The following is a 17,372-nucleotide window of genomic DNA, read 5'->3' as shown; positions in this document are numbered from 1 at the left end:
CGCCCAAGTCAAGGTTAGGCTAGTTTTTATACTGAATTGGAGGTAAGAACAAGTGTGAGAAGATCAAGAAACCATTAGAGTTTTTCAATCTTCTTCTTGTTATCATTATTTGTGAATTATGAATGATTTTATGGTTTTATCTTGCTTTACTATGAGTAGCTAAATATTTAATCTAGGGTTGATGGAACCAATTGTTAGATGAAGTTTTGACTCAATTTTGTTATAATCGAGCCGGATTTATTATATGATTATTCAACTACGTTTAGTATGGTGATTAATTGAATGAGCCATTGATTAATCGTGTCTAATTGCCTTGTATTGCTTGAGGAAGAATACTAGGTTAGATTGTTGTTGAACAACACCACTTTTGGGTAATTGAAGAGATTCATTACTTGAATTTAAAAGTGGGGTTAGAGATAACAAAACTTTGGTGGGATAATTCAGAGCTGCATAAATTATCAGCTAGAGTAGTTCGAGAGAATGCTTCTAGTAAATTATCGTAATTGATCAAGAGATAATTACGGTAGCCCATAACTCATAATCCTCATAGAGTATTACGGCAAGATTATAGCAAAAGAGTTAAAACTTAAACTAGCAATTGGGGAAATCAATACCCTAGATCTTTTTACCATTGAATTATCTTTTGTTTAGAATATTATTAGTTTTAATATCATTTTACTTTAGTTAAACGAAACCCAAAATTTATTGATAAAAATCTTGCTTTCAGAAATTATTTGAGCTTGTACTAGCATCACTAAGAGTTGTAATAGATAGGTTTGTTCCTTGAGGATTCGATTCCGGACTTGAAATCAGATTATATTTGCAATGACCGCTTTGTCTTTTATAAGGCATAGTTGGGCATGATCAAATTTTGGCGCAGTTGTCGGGGAGCTAATGGTGTTATTTATTACAACTTAGAAGTAGTGCTAGAATTATTAGTTTAGATTAATTTTCTACGGTGTCTAATATCTTTTCATTGAAATTCTCTCGTTTGGACTCTTATGTGATTCAGGTGTATGCCTAGAGATTCTTTGAGGACTGGTGACCTGCTTGAAGGACTCTCAGACCCCGAGAAAACATTCAGGGCATTAAACCGTGCCAACAAGAAGAACAAACAATCACACCAAACACACCAACTTGAAATTGAAATGGGCGACGTAGATAACGTCAACAGGAACATCAGGATGATCAAGATGACCCAAACGTCAGAGTGGTGGCACCTCTTGTGCCAGAAGCTGCCCTCTATGATTGGGCACAACCAACAACTGACAACCTGGCCACCGCCATTGCTGTGCCCCCAATACAAGCGGAGGCATTCCAGATCACCAACAACATGCTGCATCTTCTGCAAAATAAGGGATTGTTCTCAGGGTCACATATTGAAGACCCTCAACAACACCCGAAAAATTTTATGTCATTTTGTATGACCCAAAAGCAGGCAAATGTTACCCCAAAAGCCATCAAGCTGTTATTGTTTCCGTTCTCTGTGACTAGGGAAGCACAGACTTGGTTGAATTCGCTCCCAATAAATTCCATTGCCACTTGGGAAGAATTGATCAAGCAGTTCCTGAACAAGATTTACCTGCCCAACAAGACTGCAAGACAGATTGATGAGATATTGCAGTACAAGCAGCAACCTACTGAGACGTTGCAGGAAATGGGAAAGATTCAAAAGTATTCCAGTGAAGTGTCCCCACCATGGTATTCCAGACCAGATGCTCGGCCAGAGATTCTCTATGGGGTTTGCAGACAATTTAAAAGCCAATGTAGATGTTTCTGCTAGGGGTGCATTTCTGAGCAAGACATTCACAGAGTGTAAAATCCTTCTTGACAAGATGTCCCAAAATTTGGGGTGGATGAGGAGAGGTACGACCCTGACACCAATAGTGCATTCAGTTCCTCTTGACCCAAATAATTCACATGCAGAGAACATAGACACACTCAGACTTAGATGAGTATACTGATGAAGAAGATTGATGAGATGGGTACAAAGCAAGTGCATATCATTGACACAACAAATGGAGGACTATGTACACCGTGCATTAATCAATCTTATGAGTGTTCATAGAGTGGAGAAGGTGACAACCAAGGGTTAAGAGAGGATATGAATTATGTTAACAATTTTGGGGGGTCAGAGGCAATGAGGACAACAATGGAGACCAGCACCCAACCAGCAGTACAGACCAAACATGCCACAACCTGGAGGTATGCAGCCCCAAGGCCAAATGGTGCCATATCAGAGACAACATGGCTATCAATAGCAGCACCAGCAACAGTTGGCATATCAGCCACCTCCTCAACAAAAAGACGGCAACATAGTAGAAATCAGGGGTATGCTACAACAACTAATTGGAACAAATGGTAAGATGCAGGAGAATTTGGCAGCGCATGACTCAGCAATTAAGGGGATTGAAACTCAACTGGGGAAGCTATCCATGGCCTTAAATAACCTCACCTAGGGAGCATTGCCAGCCGACATGAATATTAACCCCAAGGAGCAAAACCCAAATCAACTGATGGCAGTAAGTCTCCGGAATGGGAGAGATTTAGACAGGGAGCAAGAAGTTGCTCAATCCAGAAGAGAGACTACACCAGCCACTCCAGTTCCATTAGAGATAGATGAATCAGCAGAACTCACTGAAGTGGTGGTTGAACAAGCTCAGATTGATAAGGGTAAGGCTAAAGAAAGTGAACAAGTTGCAGAATAGGTGGTACCTCTTGTGCCACAAAATTCCAACAAAAAACAGCCAGTAAGCAGTGGACAAAGAGTTATGCCTGCACCATTCCCTCAGAGACTAGCAAAACAAAAGAAAGAAGATAAATACAGGAAATTCATGGAGATGCTTTGTCAGATTCAATTGAATATCCCTCAGATTGATGCCTTGAGGGAAATGCTAGGCTACGCAAAAATGATGAAGAACCTGATGTCACGAAAATTTGACTTTCAGGATCTTTCCATAGTAACTCTGGCACAGACATGTAGCGCAGTAGTGACAAGACCCATGGCTCAAAAGATGTCTGACCCAGGTAGCTTCACTATTCCGTGTACTATTGGGAGTTATGACTTTGCAAAAGCATTGTGTGACTTAGGAGCTAGCATAAACTTGATGCCTTTGGCAATATATACAAAACTGGGCATTGGAAAAGCTAGACCAACTTCGATACTGTTGCAACTGGTTGACTGCACGGTTAAAAGGCCGACAGGGATTCTTGATGATGTGCTGGTACAAGTGGGAAAGTTTGTATTCCCTGCGGACTTTGTTATTCTAGATTTCCAGGTAGATGAGGAGATACCCATCATTATGGGGAGGCCATTCTTAGCCACTGGGAGAGCATTGATTGATTGTGAAAACGGGGAATTGAAAATGAGGTTAAACGATGAAGAAGTAATATTCAACGTTCAACAATCCATGAGGAGACCTAGTGAATACGCAAATTGCTCACTAGTGGAAGTTGTGGATGTGATCTTGCATGAAGATGATGAGACCCAGAATGCCAAAGATCCATTGGGAGCTTGTTTGACAAATTTAGAGGAGATAGATGGTGAAGGGTTGGCAGAGTGGGTCATGGCACTTGAAGGCCAAGGATTCTGGAAGAGGGAACCTCAGTTCGAGCCCCTTGAATTAGAAAAGAGAGCTACACCACCTGCAAAATCATCAATAAAGGAACCACCATAGTTGGAGCTGAAACCGCTTCCAGCTCACCTCAGGTATGCTTTCTTGGGTCCCAATTCTACTTTGCATGTTGTTATATCATCTGGTTTGCTAGTTGTGCAGGTAAAACAATTATTGCAGGGGTTGCAGGAATGCAAAACTGCCATTAGTTGGACCATGGCAGACATAAAGGGTATCGGCCCAGCCTTCTGCATGCGCAAGATTCGTCTGGAAGAAGGACACAGACCTTCCAGGAAACATCAACGAAGGTTGAACCCGAATATGAAAGAGGTAGTGAAAAAGGAGGTAATCAAGTGGCTGGACGCTAGCATCATCTTTCCCATCTCTGACAGTAATTGGGTAAGCCCCATCCAGTGTGTACCGTAAAAGGGTGGAATGACAGTTGTACAAAATGAGAAGAACGAGTTGATCTCAACTTGTACAGTCATAGGGTGGCGGATTTGCATGGATTACATGAAATTAAACGCAGCCACCCAAAAAGACCATTTCCCCTTACCCTTCATTTACCAGATGTTGGACAGGTTAGTTGGGCGATCCCATTTTTATTTCTTGGACGGATACTCGAGGTACAATCAGATGTCAATAGCCCTGTAAGATAGAGAGAAAACGTCATTCACATGTCCGTATGGCATCTTTGCCTTTCGGAGGATGCCCTTTGGACTTTGCAATGCATCGGCCACATTCCAGCGGTGTATGTTAGCCATTTTCACCGACATGGTCGAAGACATTATGGAGGTGTTTATGGATGATTTCTACGTATTAGGGGATTCATTCGAAGATTGTCTTCACAACCTTAAAAGAGTGCTCAAACGATGAGTGGAGACAAATTTGGTGCTGAATTGGGAGAAGTGCCATTTTATGGTACAAGAAGGCATAGTGTTGGGGCATAGAGTGTCCAAAAAGGGGATTGAAGTAGACCATGCAAAAGTTGATGTGATTGAGAAGCTCCCAGTACCCACTTCAATGAAATTAGTGAGAAGTTTCCTTGGGCACGCCAGATTCTGCAGGCGGTTCATCAAGGATTATTCAAAAATTGCTAATCCCTTATGTAAGCTGCTTGAAAAAGACCAGCACTTTTTGTTTTCTGATGATTGTAGGTTAGCATTTGAGGAGCTGAAGAAGAGACTGGTGACTGCACCCAATTGGGAGCAACCATTCAAGCTGATGTGCGACGCTAGTGATTACGTTATTGGAGCGATTTTGGGGCAGCGCAAGGAGAAAATTATGCACCCAATTTACTATACAAGCAGGACGCTTAGTGGTGCACAACTGAACTATACGGTCATGGAAAAGTTTTGGCTTCGACAAATTCAGGTCTTATCTGATTGGCTCGAAAGTTATTGTTTATACAAACCATGCAGCCATTAGGTACTTGATAGCAAAGAAGGAGTTAAAGCCCTGCTTGATTCGCTGGGTTCTATTGCTACAAGAATTTGACTTGGAGATTCGTGACCAAAAGGGGACAGACAACCAAGTAGCAGACCACCTCTCGAGGTTGGAAGGGGCAAAAAAGAGAATGGAAGTTGAAGATATCCTTGAGACATTCCCTGATGAGCAATTACTTGCTGTGACAATGGAAGAGGCACCATGGTATGCTGATATTGCTAATTACATAGCATGTGGTATTGTACCTCATGATCTCTCCTCAATTCAAAAGAAAACAAAATTCGGTGATTATCGGGTGTATTATTAGGATAAACCTCTATTGTTCAAAATATGTGTTGATAACATGATCCAGCGGTGTATCCCCGAGCAAGATCAACCCTCTATTTTACAGGCTTGCCATGCTTCGCCATATGGTGGACACTTTGGAGAAGTTCGGACAACAGCAAAGGTGCTGGAATCAGGCCTGTATTAGCCTACATTGTTCAAGGATACCCATGCTTAGGTCAAAAGCTGTGATGAATGTCAAAGGACGTGCAACATATCTCGTCATCATGAGATTCCAATGACCATAATCCAAGAGGTGGAAGTGTTTGACATGTGGGGGATCGACTTCATGGGGCCTTTCGTCAGCTCATACGGTAACAAGTATATATTGGTTGTTGTTGACTATGTCTCCAAGTGGTTCGAAGTAGTTGCTCTCCAACTAATGATGCAAAAGGGGTGACCAGTTTCCTAAAGAAAAACATCTTCACACGTTTTGGCACCCCCGAGCCATAATCAGTGATGGTGGCTCTCATTTTTGCCATAGAGCGTTTGCACGCCTGTTGGAGAAGTATGGAGTTCGCCACAAGGTAGCCTCACCATACCGCCCACAAGCAAGCGGGTAGGTGGAAGTGTCCAATAGAGAAATCAAAAGTGTCCTCTCAAAAATAGTGAATGCAACAAGAACTGATTGGGTGAGGAAGCTGGATGATGCATTGTGGGCATACCGCACAGCCTTTAAAACTCCAATTGGTATTTCACCATACAAGTTGGTATTTGGAAAGGCAAGCCACCTTCTAGTTAAGCTCAAACACAAAGCACTGTGGGCATTGTGTCAGCTGAACTTAAACATGGAGACAGCGGGCACCAACAGAGTTAATGGGTTGCATGAGCTTGAGGAATTCCAGTTCCAGGCATTCGAGAGTGCTAGACTATATAAAGGCAGGATAAAACTGATGCATGAAAAGCATATCTTGAATCGGAACTTTGAACTCGGAGAATTAGTGTTGCTATATAACTCAAGATTGAGGTTGTTCCCGGGTAAATTGAAGTCCCAATAGTCAGGACCGTTCAGAGTGGTGCAAATGTTCCCAAGTGGAGCTGTGGAGATCTAATCTGAAGATGGGACGAACAAATTTACAGTGAATGGGCGGAGGTTGAAACATTACCTCGGAATGACTGAAGAAAATGGGGAAAATGTGGTGATAACATTAGAGGAGCCCCAATACACAAATGAGGAGTGATGATATGAGCCTGCGTCGTGCCGCGACGTTAAATCAGACGTTGTGTAGGAGGCAACACATGTTTTCTTTTGTTTCTTTTTCTTTTGTTTTTTTGTTGTACCAGATGTGTATGAAACTAACACTCTTATAATATATATATATATATATATATATATATATATATATATATATATATATTACGGAAACATGTGATCACGACCGTGGCGTGGGCGAGGCAAATTCGACCTATACTATTTCTGGCTCACCGCGACCGCGGTGGGACCACGGCGTGGGCGCGGCTATTCTCGACTATTATGTTTTGTGCTCTTCTTTCACCGCAACCTCGGTGAATCGCGCCCTTCTACAGCCCAGGTAAGTGTAATTAAAAAAATTATTTTCTTTTCTTTTCTTTCTCTCTTCTAAACTCACTAAACATAACACAACCCCCCTCCCCCCACTTTTCCCACTCCTCACTCTCACTCTAAACCCTAACCTAATGCCCCTCTCTTCTTCCTCTTCTTCCCATCTCTCACAAACCCACTTCTTTCCCTTCTACTAGAACAAGATGTGTCATGCTTTCCATATCTCTTCTTGTACTTTTCTATTTTGCAATTTTAATACTTGAAATGTTGTGGTATCTATAGTTAGATTTTTAGTTTTCTTTTCTTCTTTTTAGTGGGTAATGTGTAAAATGTTGTAGAGAAGAGCTTGGTATTGTTGTGTGAAGTTAATTGTGATGGGATGGAGTTGTGAAGTGATAATGGTTGATTTAAGGGGAGAATTTATGCTTCCATGGGATATGTGTGTTAAATTATAGTCCATGCTTACAAGGTGCTTGTGAAATTTCCCCAATGGAGCTGCAATGGCTAATGTGACCATGGTGGTGGTGAAGTCTGAGTAACCACCCAAGGTTCACACAACTCAAACCCTCACTAATAGTAGCCTTTGTTTTGTCAAGTACAATGCATTAAATCAAGGAAAAGATGTGCCACAGGTTCCTCCGCTAGTGGACTAGGAGGTTCATCTAGAGCTCGAGCTTAGGCTAGTGCGGACCAGTTTGACCACACTCGATTTGTCTCCAAAGCGGCTCAAGATAGGTTTAATACAAAGTCATCCAAGAAGTTATTGCCTGAGGTACACATTGATAGGCATGCCATGCAACTTGATTGCCCAAGTATCTTTGAAGAATTGAGGATGCGTCAGTTGGACATCTTCTTTAATGATCCGGAAGAGGGCAATGTACTGATGGTAAGGGAATTTTATGCGAATTGCCCGGAGCATGTTGATAGGGTTATCATGGTACGAAATACCTAGGTGAATGCGTCTCTTGAGGCCATCCGCCGAGTGTACAAGTTATCGGTCTTCACTGAGAGATGGATTATTACCAGGATTATCAACGCCCACCTATTTGGTGGCAACTAATTGTTGAAACAAATCTGTGTGGCTGGCCGGGATCCAATATGGATAAAGCAAAGAATTAACCTGGACTCCCAATCTCTGACTTGGGAAGCTAAGTGTTGGATCACAATCATCAACAGTCGTTTGTTGCCATCTAGCAACACTACAGATGTTAATGGGCCAAGAGCAGTGGCGATTTATTGTTTTATGAACCACCACGATTTTGATGTGGCCCAGCTCATTCAAGATAAAATGTTCATTCGCTCCCCGAAAATACTCAAAGGGTTCTACTTCCCTTCCCTAGTCACCAAGTTATGTCGTGCTTCACGAGTTCGTAAAAATCCCATAGTAGATGGGAAGGTGCCAAGAAAAGCCGCATTCAAGGCTAGCAAAATCATAATTGGGAAAAAGCAGGTTGTGGTAGATGATGACGATACCGACGATGATGATGAGAGAGCTATGCATGCTGCCGCCCCACCTGGGAAGATTATTGATGAGGTGGGGCCATCACAAGCCCGGAGTACCCGCATGACATCCTTGGAGCAGGAGATGGCTGGCCTATGCACTTCGGTCACTGACCTGCGTGCTAGAGTTGACAATTTGGCTACTAAAAACGCTAGGTCAGAGAAGATCATGGGCTGGCTCCGGGCGCTAGGATGAGTGTGTCACCTCGATCCTGGCACCATCTCCGATCAGAATAGGGATCCGACCCGATATCAATAAAGTCAACTCACGGTCAAACTTTCCAAAATCCTCCAACTTTTCAAGTTTCGCCAATTCACGCCGAAACGAACTACGGACCTCCAAATCAACATCCGGACATTCTCCTAAGACCAAAATTACCATACAGAGCTATTGGAACCATCAAAACTCCATTCCGGAGTTATCTTCACACAAGTCAAACTACGGTCAACTCCTACGACTTAAACCTCAAACTTAGGGACTATGTGCCCCATTTCACTCTGAAACTCACCCGAAACCAAAACCAAACACCCCGACACATCATGTAACTTTAATATAACATAGAGGAAGCATAAATTAGGGGATCAGGGCTAAAATGCTCAAAACGACCGTCCTTACAAACAAAGCTCCAAAAATATTTAGAGATTAATTTATATAAATTTAAAATATTGGAAGATAAAGTTTAAAATTTGAATTGATAATTGGAGATAAAGGTTAACAAACGAAATGCTTAAATTTTTTAATTGAAAACAAACAAAAGTTTGAATTGGAAAATAAATCTATGTTATTTGTTAAATTTTGAAAGATAACCTTATCTTGATCTATAGATATTTTAAATATTCTATTTGATACTTCAATCTTAAACCAAATCAACTGAAAATTTTAATGATGAATAAATAATAATATTCATTATACTTTTTTCACTGCAGGCTCATTCATTTGGTTTTTATATTGATGGTACATATTTGTTTTTTCTATTAGTTTTCTCTAGGGAAGAGACTAACATTATCTGAAATCTCCAAAGAGGATATAGAAATAGAGTGATGATGGGAAGTTATGTAATGAATAATGATATTTAGATAAATAATAAATTATTAAAAATTCACATAGCAGTTTTTAAACAATATTAATGGGTAATGTAATAACATAAAATGTAGTTAATTTTTTAATTGAGTGTGTTTATTTTTGAATTTCATTTGAAAGATAATAATAATCTTAAATTGTGTGTAGTTACTTTATTATTTAATTAGAAATATTTATTTTTGTATTTTAATATAAAGAGAAAATATGATAAGAATGATAATTTGAAAAGATAAATTATTAATATAATACTTTTTCAAAGGATATTTCTATAGATGAGAACGGATAAATAATTACAAATAATTTGCGTTACAAAGTGACTATAAAATTTAGGCTCCAAAGCTTTCTTCTATTTTCTTAGCTTGAAAGAATGTTAGTGAACCACTTTAACAATCTTTAATTTTTTTTTCATATATAGGAGTATTAAAAATACTATAAGAAAATAAATAGCCTCAGTAAAAAATATAATTTAAATATTAAAGCATTAATTTTGATGTAATATTATAAATAAGATATGAATACCAATATAGTAGTAGTTCCTATTGACGGTGCCTCGCGAGTACTAATACTAATTATAGATAAAGACATGATGAATTTATTCCCTCACTAATACTTTTAATTATAGAAAAGGACATGATGAATTTATTCCCTCTTGAAGTTGAAAAGGCATTTTTTTCCCGAAATTCAAAAAGAAGTCTACACCAAATGGAATTACTATCGCCTCTTTTGTTTCGTTGTAGTTATCCGCTCCCCACACTCCTACATTTTACACATAACAAACCCTTCTCCTTCCCTCTTTCTTCGATCTATTTGCATATATATTCTCATCAATGTTTCCTTAATCTCTTTGTACAGAGACAAAATGTCGAGGCACGACCCTATGCAAGGACAAAACAACAACAACAACAACAGTCATGAAAACAATAGCCAAGATTTTCAGATCCCAACAAATTTCTCTCAACAAAACGACAATAACTATTTCACATTGTCTCGGTCGTCTTTTTCTTCTGCTACTCCTGCAGTTACTGCACCAACACTCCCCTCCGTACAATCAGCTTTTGTACTCGGCCCACCCCCATCTCGTCACGGTCCAATTCGGCGCAATCGGCGAAAACTTCGTGAATCGGGAAAAAGCGACACCATCCCACCACCTTACTCTTGGGCCACAAATCAACGAGCAATCATTCACAGCCTCAACACCCTTAACTCGAAGCAGATTTTTACTATTACTGGAGATGTTCAATGCAAGAGGTGCGAACGAAAATATGAAATAGAGTTCGATTTAAGGGAAAAGTTTGCCCAAGTTGGGGCCTTTATTGCTCTACACAAGGTGGCCATGCATGACCGTGCGCCTGATATTTGGATGAACCCTGCATTGCCAACCTGCAAGTTTTGTGAACAAGAGAACAGTGTGAAGCCTATTATCGCACCCAAAAAAAAAGAGATTAATTGGCTTTTCTTGCTATTGGGTCAGTTTCTTGGGTGTTGTACTCTTGAACAGCTCAAGTATTTCTGCAAACATAACAAGAATCACAGGACTGGTGCTAAGGATCGTGTTCTTTATCTCACGTACCTGACCCTTTGCAGACAGCTTGATTCTACTGGCCCATTTGATCGCTAAGTGACAAGAAATTAGTATATTTCTTTTTATCATTTAGAGTGAGTATTAAGATGCTATGAATATGATTATGCAAAAATATTTCTATAATCACTGCTAATATTACTATTGCTAGGATTTACTTTTAGCTTTAGTTGCAAAGCATATGTTTTGGTATGCGTAACCAAGTTTTATGTTGCTGTTCATTTTGGCCAAGACCCTGGTTCAGCTTTTTCTGTAATGTGGTTTTTTAATTAAATCATGTTTCAATGTAGACACTATTTGGATGATTTTGATGTCTTCAGATTTGGTACGGGAATTAAGTTAGATTACAGTATCTAAATCTTTGCTGCTTTGGATTGAGTAAAACCTTTTCCTGCTTCCAAGAATCCTAGGAGTAATAAATTAAGGCTTTATATTTTCCTTTTGTGCTAATAATAGTAAGGTTTAAAGGATGCATCTTCATTGTCCTTTTAGTGGTGTTACTTTTTTTTTTTAACCGTCATCAGTTTCATACGATTAATAAATGTTGTTTATGTTGTAGACATTACAAAGATTCTCACGTTGGTTCACCTTTAATAAATGACAATTCGTGACTCGGTATTTATATTAACCAAAAGCATTTACAAACAATATCCTCGACATGTTCGGGAGACAACTCTCCAATGATGCTGAGTAGGAACATATCGTTGACGCGGTAAGGGTTTTATAAGAGCAACAGGCGATCATTCTAGGTCACCTCACGCAACAGGATAAAGTTATGACGGAGTTGAAGCAGACGATCATTCTAGGTCACCTCATGCAACAGAATAAGGTTATGATGGAGTTGAAGCAGGCATTGTCAGGGGCTTCAAATAATGCAAATAGACGAAAACCAGTTCCTCTCGACGCTCCTGTGAATCAAACAAAGCAGAGGGTCGACAACAACACCCTGAGGGGCGAAGTTGGCTTCGATGGGGCTGGTGGGAGCAGATCTGGCCCCAATAATGAAAACGATCCCTTAAAAAATGAACTCTTACAGTTTATGAGGAAGTAAACGCCCGCATGGAGCAAATCCCGAGCACACCACCAGTGCTGAAAGAACCGGTTTCAAGGAAATATACTCAGTTGCCATACAAACCAGGCACATCACCAAAACTAATTCCGAAGAGGTTTAAAATGCCCGACGTGCCAAAGTATTATGGAACTTCATATCCTCAGGAGCATATTAGCACCTATACAACGGCGGCGAAGGGAAATGATTTAGCTCCTCATGAAATGAATCTATTTTGCTGAAGAAATTCGGAGAGACTCTCACGAGGGGAGCCTTGACGTGGTATTCATTGTTACCCGAGCATTCCATAGACTCCTTTGAGATGCTTGCAGATTCTTTCATTAAGAATCATGCCGGGGCCAGAAAGTACATGCCGAAAGGGCGATATATTTAGGATTGGGCAAGGAGAATTCGAGTTTCTGCGAGAGTTCATCACCCGATTCCAAAACGAGAGAATGTTGCTCCAGGCTGTCCCGGATGAATGGGCAGCTGAAGCATTCACCAAGGGACTGAATCAGAGAAGTTCAGATGCTTCCCGGAAACTGAAGGAAAAACTGTTTGAGTTCCAAGCAATGACTTGGGCGGATGCTCACAACCAGTACTAATCAAAACTAAGGATTAAAGATGATCAAGTTGGTTTTCCATAATCGGCCAATGGACAGGAGAAGAATAGAGAAAAATCAAAAGATGATTACGACACGAACAGACAAACTTCAAGAGGCCAGTTTTTGCCCTATGAACAGATTGAAGGCCGCATCAGAGGCTTCTGAACAATAGATAGATTCACCTTAGACAGAGGGCAGATCGCTGTCGGAACAATAGATCACTGCAGGATAAAGAAGTGTCAGGGTCACGGGATCCTTCTTACCCCAAGTTATCATAATACAACTTCAACTTTAGTATAGTGGAATTGGTGTCAGCCATGAGAAACATCAAAGAAGCATGGTTCCCGAAACTAACGAGATCTAATCCCAGCTAGAAGGATCCCAATCTGTGGTGTGAATACCACGGGATGAATGGCCACCAGACTTGGGACTACCAACATCTCCAGGAAGAAGTGGCAACGCTGTTAAAGAATAGTCATCTCAGAGAATTCTTAAGTGACCTGACTAAGAGCAATTATGGTTATAATAAGGACAATGCAGAATCCTCGAAAGCAAGATAAGATCCTCGCGCCAAATGATCAACGTGATCTTCGGAGGGAAGGAAATCAACAAAGTCACCTTCTCGGCAATGAAAGTATCAATAACCCATAACAAGAAGCTTCGAGAAGTCACCGAAGACGATATCACTTTTACGGAGGAGGATGCATACGAATTGCTGCTACCACACAACGACGCACTAGTAATTTCTTTAAATGTGCTAGATTTTAAAATTAAACGTGTTCTAGTGGATCCAGGAAGTTCGACTAATATCATACAATGGAGAGTATTGGAGCAAGCTAAACTCACTCGAAGCATTATTCCGACCACAAAACTCCTTGCTGGATTCAACCTCGCGAGCATGACAACCCGAGGAGAGATTTTGCTTTCCACAAACATCGAAGGGGTAATGAAAACAACTCTTTTCAAAGTGGTAAATGGTGATATGGGATATAACATTATTCTTGAAAGACCATGGTTGCACAAGATGAAAGTTGTACCATCAATATATCATAAATTGCTGAAGTTTCCAACGCCTGAGGGGGTTAAACAGATAAGGGGTGACCAACCGGCGACAAGAGAGATGAACGCAATTTTCGTCTCCGGTAGAAAAGGAAAGGGGCACGCGGCATAGAAACTATAAGAAATAATGCTTGCTCCCGAAATAGATGAAGTTAGCCTAGGGGCAGGAGCGTCGGAATATTATCAAGTGCCGAGGTATTTCCAGGTTCCATAGGAGACAGATGCAACAAAATCCACAACGGAAAACCTTGAGCAAGTTGCATTGTTCGAAGAATTCTTAGAAAGGAAATTCCACTTAGGGACAGGGCTATACCCCGAACTCAGGTCTGGCTTTGTTAAATTTCTTAAATCTGATGCCGATTATTTTGCATGGTTGCATGTGGATATGATAGGTATCCCGATAGAGGTAGCCGTATATAAGTTAGGTATGGATCCCAAATACCTCTGGTAAGACAAAAGAAATGCCATATTGCGAAAGTTAGGAATAAATTCGCCAAAGAGGAGTAACTCATTTACTTAACATCAGGTCAATCCGAGAGGTAAAGTATCCCGACTGGCTAGCCAATGTAGTAGTAGTTCCTAAGAAAAACAACAAATTTTGCATGTGTTTAGATTATAAAGATCTTAATAAGGCGTGCTCGAAGGACTCGTTCCCACTACCAAACATCGATCAAATGACTGATGCTACGTCTGGGCACGAGTTAAGGAGTTTCCTTAATGCTTATTCCGGGTACAATTAAATTAAGATGAACCCCGAGGATCAGGAAAAGACTTCGTTTATAACGAATTTCAGTACATGTTGCTACAATGTGATGCCCTTCGAGTTGAAAAACACCGTAGCCACTTATCAATGGCTCGTGAACAAGATGTTTGAAAAACAAATAGGAAAAACTATGGGAATTTATATAGACGATATGCTTGTTAAGTCTTAGAATGCAGGTGATCACCTTAAGCATCTACAAGAAACTTTTGATATCCTAAGGAAGCATAACATGAAGCTTAACCCCGAGAAGATGTTTGGAAAACAAATAGGAAAAACTATGGATGTTTATATAGACAATATGCTCGTTAGGTCTTTGAATGCAGGTGATCACCTTAAGTATCTGCAAGAAACTTTTGATATCCTAAGGAATCATAACATGAAGCTTAACCTCGAGAAATGCTCGTTCGGGGTCACCTCTGGTAAGTTTTTGGGATTTCTGGTATAGCAAAAGGGAATTGAGGTAAACTCTAATAAGATCAAGGCCATAAAAGACATCTCGAACCAAATTCTGATACCATTTGGTCCTTCAAATCATCATTTTACATTTTTGAAAGGTTTCACAATTGTCTTCCCAAATTCCATCTCAAATCACGAATTAAATGATGAATTTAGTGATAGATTCATGTATTCTAGCCAAATCTGAGTTAAAATCACTTACCTCGATGAATTTCTTGAAAAAACCTTCAAAAAATCGCCAAAATCCGATCTCTCTAGGTCAAAATATTAAATAAAACCCAAAACCTCGTATTTATAGGTACCCCTCAGGTTTCAACTACTACGGGTCGCGCCAGAATGACCGCGGTCCGCGCAAGCCAGTGCGGTCCGCGCAAAGGCAACCGCGGCTGCACAGGCCTCCCTCTATAGTGACAGGCTTTAGTGTTTTGGCCATAACTTTTGCTACAGATGTACAAATTGCGATATCTTTACCTTTCTGGAAACTAGACACGAAGGGCTACAACTTTCGTTTTTGTGCGGAAGGGCTACAAAAATTCCTTGTAGATCAAAAGATATGAGCTTCCGAAGTAGGACCAGCGGGAGGGTTCTTCACCGCGGCCGCGCCCACTTTTGTGCAGTCCGCGCGATGCCTACCGCGGCCGCAGCTGCTTTTGTGCGGTCCGCACAGCACTCACCGCGGGCGCACTCATTTTTGTGCGGACCGCGTGAGTGATTTCCGGGGCCTGCAACCCCTGTAGACCTGCTACAACTATGATTTTGGCACTAAAACATCTCGGAACCTACCCGGAACTCCCGAAACTTCAAACCAATTGTACCAACACATCTCATGACATCGTTCAAACTTGCTCAAAACTTCGGAATGCTCACAACAACATCAAATCACCAATTTAACATAGGATTCAGGCCTAAGAACTCCAAGAACTCTTAAATTATTCTTTCGATCAAAAGGTCTATCAAATCTCGTCCGAATGACCTGAAATTTTGCACACACATCCCAAATGACACAATGAAGCTACTGCAACTCTCGGAATTCCATTCCGACCCATATATCAAAATATCGCCTATCAACCGGAATTTGCCAAAATATCAATTTTGCCAATTCAAGCCTAAATCTTCTCTACAACTCCAAAAATCCATTCCGATCGCGTTCCTAAGTCACAAATCACCTCCCAAAGCTAACCTAACCATCAGAACTTACTTCCGAGCCTTCTAACACATAAGTCAACATCCAATTGACTTTTCCAACTTAAGCCTTCTTAAAAGAAACTAAGTGTCTCATTTCTTACCAAATCCTCTCCAACTCGAACTAATAAACTCGATCACATAAAACACGGATAACGAAGCGTAAAGAAGCTGAAATGGGGGAAATGGAGCGGTAACTCATGAGACGACTGGTCGGGTCATCACACCACTGCTGCCCCGCCTAGCGTGTTGCCCCATGCCGCACGCCTGTATAAATTTTACAAAGTAATAGTCCTATTTTGCGTAGGAAAAGGTATTTTTGTCAGGGATGTCCTACTTGGTATATATACATGGAAAACATTATTTTCTGGACTTTTTGACACATCTTGACCTAAGGAGGGTAAAGAGCAAGGAATTCATCACTCAATCCTCACTCAAGACACGAGTTTTGATCGTTTTATGTTTTTCTATACTTTAAACATATTTGTGATGAACCACTCCATATCCATGGACTAGTTCCCTTTAAGTTTTGATGGATTTGGTGTATTGATATTTGTTTGTGGATAATAACTCTAGTGTTATGTATTGAAGCATTTTGGATGATTTAATAATTACATCTATATTCACTTATTCATGTAATCGAGAGAGGCATAACTTGTGATATCTTTGCATTATATTGTTGGTTGAGTTCATTTATTCTTCTTAGTAATCGAAAGAGGCTAGTTGAATCATTGATTAAATATAGTTAGGAGGATAATCGAGAGAGGTTATCCTAAAGACCAATCCACTACGAATTTTTGCATATCTTCACCGAGGTTAAATTAGTTCATCTTGTGAGGTTGAGACTTAATCGAGAGAGGAGTTTCTACTGAACAGTTGAACTAATAATTGAGTGAATTCGAGAGGCTCACTTGAACCTTAGAAGTGAATTATATAGAGTTAGATCCCAAAAAATTATCTTTCACCTATCCTATCAAAACCCTATCTTCTCCCAGTGACAACCTTCTTTGCTCATTACTTGTGTCGATTGTCATTAGTCAATAGCTTTAGATTGTTAGTTAATTTTAGTTATTAATCATATAAATCTCAACTATTGGTCATCTTGGATAACAACTCAGCTAGAAACTACAAGAACATTGTTTAAATCTAATCCCCGTGGATACGATATTATATTATACTATATTCGACTAGCG

The 17,372-nt window shown here is 40.2% G+C and overlaps 1 protein-coding gene across 1 annotated transcript; it reads left to right on the top strand.

The window, feature by feature from the left end:
* Positions 1-10,268: 10,268 nt before the first annotated feature.
* On the top strand, positions 10,269-11,155 carry LOC107819346 (uncharacterized). The gene has a single exon (XM_016645452.2). It carries the CDS (start codon positions 10,347-10,349, stop codon positions 11,103-11,105), a length of 759 nt encoding a protein of 252 aa, XP_016500938.1. The 5' UTR covers positions 10,269-10,346; the 3' UTR covers positions 11,106-11,155.
* Positions 11,156-17,372: the final 6,217 nt, after the last annotated feature.

The sequence above is a fragment of the Nicotiana tabacum genome, chromosome 6 (genome assembly GCF_000715075.1).
Source record: "Nicotiana tabacum cultivar K326 chromosome 6, ASM71507v2, whole genome shotgun sequence".
In the NCBI taxonomy this organism is placed as follows: Eukaryota; Viridiplantae; Streptophyta; class Magnoliopsida; order Solanales; family Solanaceae; genus Nicotiana; species Nicotiana tabacum.
Note: the sequence above shows the minus strand (reverse complement) of the source record. Positions and strands in the feature narration are given on the sequence as shown.

Excerpts from the sequence above, each read along its gene's own strand:
- LOC107819346 (XM_016645452.2), top strand. The coding sequence starts at position 10,347 with ATGTCGAGGCACGACCCTATGCAAGGACAAAACAACAACAACAACAAC.